The sequence below is a fragment of the Lutjanus erythropterus genome, chromosome 23 (assembly GCF_056507025.1).
Source record: "Lutjanus erythropterus isolate fLutEry1 chromosome 23, fLutEry1.hap2, whole genome shotgun sequence".
Lineage (NCBI taxonomy): Eukaryota > Metazoa > Chordata > Actinopteri > Lutjaniformes > Lutjanidae > Lutjanus > Lutjanus erythropterus.
This window is the reverse complement of record NC_139339.1, coordinates 3,697,399-3,705,162: the sequence shown is the minus strand read 5'-3', so window position 1 is coordinate 3,705,162 and position 7,764 is coordinate 3,697,399. Positions and strand designations below refer to the sequence as shown.

The 7,764-nt window shown below is 39.4% G+C and overlaps 1 protein-coding gene across 1 annotated transcript; it reads right to left on the bottom strand.

Moving 5' to 3' along the window:
• Positions 1-930: 930 nt before the first annotated feature.
• On the bottom strand, positions 931-7,379 carry LOC146305404 (myelin-oligodendrocyte glycoprotein-like). Its single transcript, XM_084713088.1, has 5 exons — positions 7,180-7,379; positions 2,564-2,941; positions 2,165-2,248; positions 1,047-1,162; positions 931-954 (listed from the first exon to the last, which is right to left on the bottom strand). Exons 1-5 carry the CDS (start codon positions 7,265-7,267, stop codon positions 931-933), a joined length of 690 nt encoding a protein of 229 aa, XP_084569214.1. The 5' UTR covers positions 7,268-7,379.
• Positions 7,380-7,764: the final 385 nt, after the last annotated feature.

Here is a 7,764-nt window from a genome sequence, read left to right as displayed (position 1 = left end):
CTGCACAAGTTTGTAGGAAGGACTGACATATCATGCCGTAGTCATGCACGGAAAACTGGCGCACAATTTTAAAGTCATGTTATTCGTGTGCACATTGAAGAGACACATGGTCAAATCATTCATCAGTACAGCAAGTTCACGTTCAAATCAGAGCGACTTACAGGATTTCCTGGTGGTGGTTGGTTTACCTCCACACATAAAATCCTCCCTCCTGCAGATCCAGGAAGTCCACCTGTAGCCGGAGAGGTTGCTGGTCTGAATCACTGATCTAATTGGAGAAAATCCAGGTGGGGTGGTGCTCTTATGCAGTGTGCAAATTGTTAAAAAAGTAGGGGTGGGGGTTGATTCTCTTTTCTTTGGAGAGTTTCCTCTGTCCTGTAGTTTTCTGCTTATTATATATATTAATGATGATCGCTGCGGTGACATTACAGTGCGCATGGAGATGAAAATGAAAGCAGCCTGTTGGATCATTAAATCGTTGTTTGAATGATGTTGGGCAGAGTCGGCTTTCAAGGCAATTTCCTGTGTCTGTGGGTGTGTTCTTTGACAGTTTACTTAACTGATCAGAGAGATCTGCACCTCTCAGCCCAGTGGACTGTCTGCTCTCAGGGCTCCTCAAGTTTCTCCAGGTTGCTCGATGTCTGTCTGGGTGTCCGTGAGTCACCACTAAGCTCTGGATCACCTCTCTGAACAGTTCACAGGGCCATCCTTGATCTCGAGGGCGCATCAGAGGTGGTTTGTCTGCAGCATCCAAACTTTTTTGGCAAGTGGGAGGTTCTGACCAGAAGCAGGGATAACATGTATCCCAAATGGGGATAAAAAATGAATGATGACATGGGGGATATCAAAAGCAGAGAGGGCGAAATCCCTCCGTTCTCCACTGGCAATTTGCACCCAGAATGTACATCAACGTTCCCTTGAGCAAGGCGCCTAGACCGTAGGTACCGCTATGAGCTGGAGGGACAATTAGAAGAAAAAAAAGATTAATTAGTCAACTGCAACCATGAGGAAAACAAATTAACTCAAAATTAAAGCCTCTGACGTACTTCTTGTTTGTTGCGTTTCTGCCATATATATATTGTATAGGTCACAACTCCGACAAACAGGATCAGCAAGACGCAAGTCACAGCTGGGATCAGTCTGCTCCGCGTGGACAAACCACCTGATAGGGACGATCAAAGAGAGACGATGAGCACCACTGTAACTGGAATAACTGCAGTGTAGCAGCCAATCAGGTGATCCGATCACGGACCAATGAAAACCAGGACATATTTTTCAATAAGGTATCAATCTGGCAATAATTTTTCCATTAATTGATTAGTTGTTTGGTCCATGAATTGCTGTTAATTAATTGCTGAAAAAAAAATCATTTTCAGTACTTTTTCAACCACTGGATTTCAGTCCTGCTGACGAATACATGATGTTTCCTGTGACTCTTTCAAAATAAAACAAAACTGAGTGTCAGTGGGAGATGTTGGGTCTGTGCGACAGAGTGAGGAGATCAAATTAAAAACTAGATGTTTCTGCTGATGTGGAAGTTGAACTGAAGTGAACTGTAATCGAATCTGCGGTGAACTGTATTGTAAGGTTAATGCTGCAAGCGAGGCAAGGTCCACGATATTTCCTTTCACACGGTTAGCCAGCCTTATGAGGGCGTGGGAAAGCACAGCGGTCCGGTTGCAGCTGTCCGGAGGAGAGCTTTTTAAGGGAAGAGGAGTATGGGATACTGTCATGAGTAATGTGCGGTCCGGTCGCCCTGATTACAGGAAAAGCTATTCAAACAAGGAATGGGAGTGCATCACTGTCTGTAAGTCATTCAGTAAGAAAAACACAGATACGTCAGTCTGTAACGTATTTCTAGTTCTGAGGTAAAATATTAAATCACTGCCTGGGACTGTGCATGCAAGGTATAAGAGGTTTGGCTGAGAAAAGGGTAATTAGCTGCAACTTGGTCTATTTGCATTCTGCTGTGTGCAAATAAACCTGTGAACTGAACTGCACTCTGCTTCTGTTGAATTCTCCGAGACTTCGAGCCTGAGTGAGGTCTTGTGTTGCCTCACAGAGTAGTTATTACTTTATTTATTAATTAACAGCATAGCATAGTTAAATCCAACGGTAATTCAGACGAGGAAAGTTGAAAAACTGGCATTAATCATGTCCTCACCTTTCACATCTGTGTCCTCAGGAGGTGGGAGATGACTCGGTCGCATCGGCGTCTCCGTGGTCAAGGTTTTAGTGGCGTTCGGCTCTGGAAAACAGACGATCGACTTGTAACAACTCATAACACAATATTTAAAGGAAACAACAGGTGTTTCTTATGGAGAAACAGCAACATAGGTTGGGTTGAATCAAGGCACTGATTCTGTATGAATATTATCTTTTGACACTGTATAGACAAGATAAAATGGTCATAAAATAGATCAATCAAGTTTAACAGGGTTTCTGCAGGTCATTAATTAGTCTAAAATCCAATCACCTGGACTGTTTAAGTAAAACAATGAAAATAAACTTTTGTTTCAACTTTAATCTGGCCTAAAAACAACATTTTATCAGATAAACTCACCCACAACAAGAATAACAATTGAATAATTGGTTCTGCTCTTTAACTTCGGAATGAAACATCTGTATCGTCCTCCGTCTGCGAGCGTCACGTTGGTGATCTTGAGTGATATGTTCCCTTGTCTCAGGCTGTCTCTGAACAGCATCGTCCTCCCGGTGTATGATGGGATCTGCATGTCCTTCACCTCTTGAGTGTCCCGGTACAGATAAACATAGTTGACCCGGCTCAGCCGATCGTTGGGGTCGGGCTTGAGGTCGGGCATGGACCACTCCACCGTCAATCCCACCACGCTGAACTGAGGCTCCACGTAACACGGCAGGATGGCGTCATCTCCCGGAGCAGCCACGATTGGCTGAGGCGAACCAATCACCCGAAGCTGACCTGAAAAATGAGAAATGTTTAAAATCTGTTTGTATTTCCTGTACTCATAACTCCACAATAGTGGTGCGTAAACGGATGAGTGGGTGGGATTTATTGGCATCTAGTGGTGATCTTGCAGATTGCAAACACCTCGTGTCACTCTCCTCCTGGTTTATCTGTTCTGGACTGCTGTAGAAGCTTGGCGGTGCAACATGGCAATAGAACCTGCACCCTCTTTAGATATAACTGTCTCATTCTAACGGTACAAAAACACAATGATTCTTATTTTCGGTTGTGTTTTCTGCCATACAGTCTGCAAATAAATCCCTATAACCAGTTGAGAGCTTGACTAATTTTTCCCAACAAGCTCACAGCTGTTTTATCTGAGTGAGTCAGAATTAATGGAACAATATCACCAGTTCAGGCATGCAAAATGGGAAAAACCCAAGACTCCATAATGGGGGACGTTGCTCTTCTCATTATTCATGAATGATTTGCCTGACAGCTGCAAAGAGGCTGAGCGCCAACATAAGCTGATGATCATTTATGAACCAGGAAAAGTCTCCACAGCACAGACGGTCAGTCAAAAACTGTTTCAATGTGCTTTTCATTAAGACAAAAAATATGTGGCAGCTTCAAAATTATTATTGACCAGAAGGAAATAGAGAGAATAAATAAATTAAATATCTAGGGTTTGGATTCTTAATTAAAATTTGTGCAAATATTAGGAAACTGTCCGAAACTCTCAAGACAAACCTTATTTGACATGATTTTCTCATATCTTTCTAACTGTGTAACTGTCTGAGAAACCCATAATGTTCTTTATATGAACAAGCTTTCAAAATACTGGAAGTGAATAAAATGGCACCATCGCAAAATTCAGGAAAAGCTTTGAGACTTTTGTAAATCTCTCATTCATAAAACTGAGCTTCAGGTGTGTTAACAGACCCAGAACGAGTCAGTCAAATGATTTTATGATACAAATTAACTTTTTAGTGGCATAAAGTTATTTGAACTTTTTTTGAATGCTCTTTTTTTCTTTGTTCTTCATAACCATCTTTGTCAAGTGTCTTAATTGATGACATTTGTCCTCATGGTCTCAGTGTTTTTTGGTATTCTGTCTCTGTTGTTTCACTTATTGTTTAATGGTTGTTTGTTTTCAGTCACTGTTTGTAGTGATTGTCTGTCTATGTCTGTTTCATTATGTCTGCACCACGGTTCTGATCCGTTCTGTTTTACTTCCTCAGATTCTGTTGATTAGCTCCTCTTTCTTTGCTCTTTGTGCTTCTACCATGGAGCAGGCTAAATCCTTAAATGGTTTCTTTTCTGTCTGTCTTTATGATCGTGAGTCTGCACAGTCTTTTATTTTGAAAATGAACCGGATTCTCCCTGTCTTCTCAAAGATACACACAAAGATATTCAGTTTACTGCAACATGAAACCGTCTGCAACGCCGAAAAAACTGCAACCAGAGAAGGGATGGGAGGTTTTTCTCGAGAAATGACGTTCACCTCAGTTTTCGGTTAAACAATAAAATCTCCCTGCTGAGGAAATTCTTGGTTGATGAAAGTCACATTGTCCTTCACTCAGGTATCCGTAGATGAGGACATGTTTTGTCTTAAAAGAAAATGGCAGACTGATTTGTTAAGTTGACTCAGTGTTGGTCACATCCTCTGGCGCCCTCCTGTCTGCTTCCTTGATTTATTCATGACATGAGACATACTGTATAAAACTGAGCAAATGCAATGTTACACTAAACCAAGATCTCTGATATCAGATTTGTGTTGTGAAGCATTGACTCAGGCTACTTAGTTCTCATAAAAGCCTTCTGTCATTAGCTCTTTATGAACACTGAGCCAGTCTGTACTACTTCAGTTTATTGTAAGGTCATGTCTTCTGGGAGAGCATGTGCTTTCCTCTGTTAATAATTTTAATATTTCATCAGCAGTAACATGACACTGAAGCAGGATACTGTTACAAAGTGCCTGGAGGATAAACAGAAAAAACTGTATCTCAGACGTGGATGGAGGCACGTTCACAGAGAACAGTTTCCAATCCAACCCACACAGTTTGAATCTATGTGAATTATTAGTGATATCTTGTAAACACAGAAGAGATTAGTTCTGCACAATTAATTGCAATATTAAGGAAATCACAATATGGACAAATGCGACATCCAAATTGCAGAAGTTGGAAGTTTTTGATACGGATCAAATGTACCAAAAATCTTCTTCTCCAGACGCAAGAAAACATGTTTGTTTGGTGCAGACTCCAGAAAACGTTACATCATCATGATTTTAATATTTTTTTGAAGTGAAAATAAAAATTGTGATGCAAAAATGATCATTCCCACTAACACATCGCATCTTCAGTCAAAATAATCACAATATGACTTTTTTTTTTACCTCAGCATGCAGCTCTAAAGCCTTACAGCACTGAAAGCAGCTAAATTAAGTGAAAATGTCAGAAGTCTAATACGTAAGGTCCTTCTGTGGTAAAATGAGACATTTAATCCAAAATACAAAGACTACAGATTTGTTTTAGGGCTGCAGCTATCGATTATTTTAGTAATTGAGTAATCTGTCTAGAAGGGAACTCTTTACTTGCAAGACTCTCATGAGATTTGTGTCTGTTTTTTCCACTAAAATAATCAAACTCTTGTGATTTTTCGCGGGTCTAGGGTTCCCTTCTAGATAAGCTCCACTCTGTCTCTCTGTCAGTCTACTGACAGCAGACTGTCTGTGAAAAGCACGATGTTTCACTCTGCAGTGTTTCACCCAAGTTTAGTTTGTGACCAATTTTGGCTTTTTTTAAAAAAATCAGTCCAGGAGGACGGCGGCATCTGCGATTGATCAGTGATCAGTCTGTCCTCCTCCCCTCCCTCACCTGTTCGCTCTGCTCTGTGAAGCTCCGACAGCTTCTGACAAACACAGATTCTCTTATTTAATGTAAAGGCCTTTTTATACAGTTATTTATTCTTATTGCTGCACCTGGTTGGTGTCGATGTCATTAACCATCACTTCAGTTTCGACTGTTTTGATGAACAAAAGCGCAAGTTTCTTTTTGAGGTGTTTCAATAAACATCCTGCTGTTTACATTGAAACTTAAATGTCAGTTATTCGAGGAATCGTTTCAGACCTACTTACTGTTAGTCTGAACACTGTTTTACCGTTTTCACAAATATGGACGTGGGCCTGTTATGAGCACCCTATGCCTCCTTGAACGTGTTTATAACCAGGACTTTCTGCACTTTCCTACCTTTCTGGGAACATTTGATTATTTTTTTCCATTTAGTAATATGTCTATCAAAGTTGTACTATAAGAATTATATATAACCTTTAAGTCAGCACTGTTACCACATCTCTAAACTTCACATCAATATAACAATATAACCTAGATATATTAATAATACTGATGCAGATATTTTCTTCTTCTCTTAGTTTACTTTACCACGTGTAAACTAAAAAAAGATTAACCAGCAGTTTGTTGTCATTACTATGGTAACAGCCTGATGCTAATTTTAACCATTAATGCATCTCCAGGGTCTTTGCCACGGTAACACAGGGACACAAATCAAGCAGGGCGTCTGATGATCCTCCCTCATGAGATTCTGAGTGTCGGACTTTTTATTTATTGTATTCTGGTGAATTTTCTAGTCTAGTCCAGTCTTGCATGATCTGGTGGCAGCACAGGAGATAAAAATCATTAGTTTAAATGAATGGAAAATAAACTAACTAAGATATTTATAATAAGAACATTTTACAGTTCCATTTCATTTCATTAATAAAATATATCAAGCTGTAATTTGTATCAAATTAGACAAAAACTATAAAAAATATATTCTATATTAGACAGTAAAAAACAGTGTCACCCTAATGAGAGCAAACAATCTGTATTTCCTATCAAAGTAGACAAAAACTTGAAAAAGGAGTTTTAATAGACAGTAAACAAAGACAACTTTACCCTAATCAGACATAACAAGCTTGAATCTAAACAAACAGAAGAAGAAGTTATATTTTAATTGTAATTAGGGACACATTATAACAGAAACGTCCTGTTAACTGAAGAGTATTATTTCCCCACTGTTAGACTCTCATTAGACCTTATTAGGAGGTGATTCATGTCAAATAAAATAAATTATTTCAAGTTTTTGCCTAATTTGATGCAGATTACGGCTTGTTACTTCTTATTCGTATACTGTAAAATAAAGTGCGACCAATTTAGCAAATACAATCTATAACTTTATTTGTCTGTGTTTACCTTCAGCTGGCGTGTCGGAGAAAAGCAGCAACAAGACGACGAGAGTCAGGCGTAAAGTTAGACTGAGGCTGAGCTCCTCTAAATCCATTTAAACGACTGGAAACAAACCAGGAGCGCACAGGCAGAGAACTGATGTAGAAAAACAGCTGTTCACTCGATACAATACTCTTTCTAACCGTGGGAACATCCCACGTCATTCCCACGCCCCATATAAAGAAGCACTGTGGATGTGTGTGTGTGTGTGTGTGTGCGGGGTGTCGTTCATCATAGGTTATTGAATTATATCGCTGAGTAAATGAGATGTGTGCCGATTTTGTCTGTAGACAAACATGAATCAGATAAGAGTGATAATGATGGTGGGAATTAAGTTTTTACTGTAAAAAAGTGACTCTACTCTAAAACATCTACTTTTTGAATGGAGTTTGGTTCAATAACAAAAAGAAAAATATATGTCCTAAAGATATATAAAGTGACAGATGTCTGTAATATATTACTTTAAAATTCTATAAAGGTATGTCAGGTGAAAGGACCCCTATTTCTTTAGTTTGAATATTTTTCTGTGTAATGATGCCGATCGCAAAGATT

What these genes read in the sequence shown, in the direction of transcription:
- LOC146305404 (XM_084713088.1), bottom strand. Translation starts at nt 7,267, where the DNA reads ATGGATTTAGAGGAGCTCAGCCTCAGTCTAACTTTACGCCTGACTCTC. An exon ending in CTCCGACACGCCAGCTGAAG is followed by an intron (nt 2,942 to 7,179) that starts GTAAACACAGAC and finishes CTCATTTTTCAG; the next exon opens with GTCAGCTTCGGGTGATTGGT. An exon ending in AGAAACGCAACAAACAAGAA is followed by an intron (nt 955 to 1,046) that starts GTACGTCAGAGG and finishes TTGTCCCTCCAG; the next exon opens with CTCATAGCGGTACCTACGGT.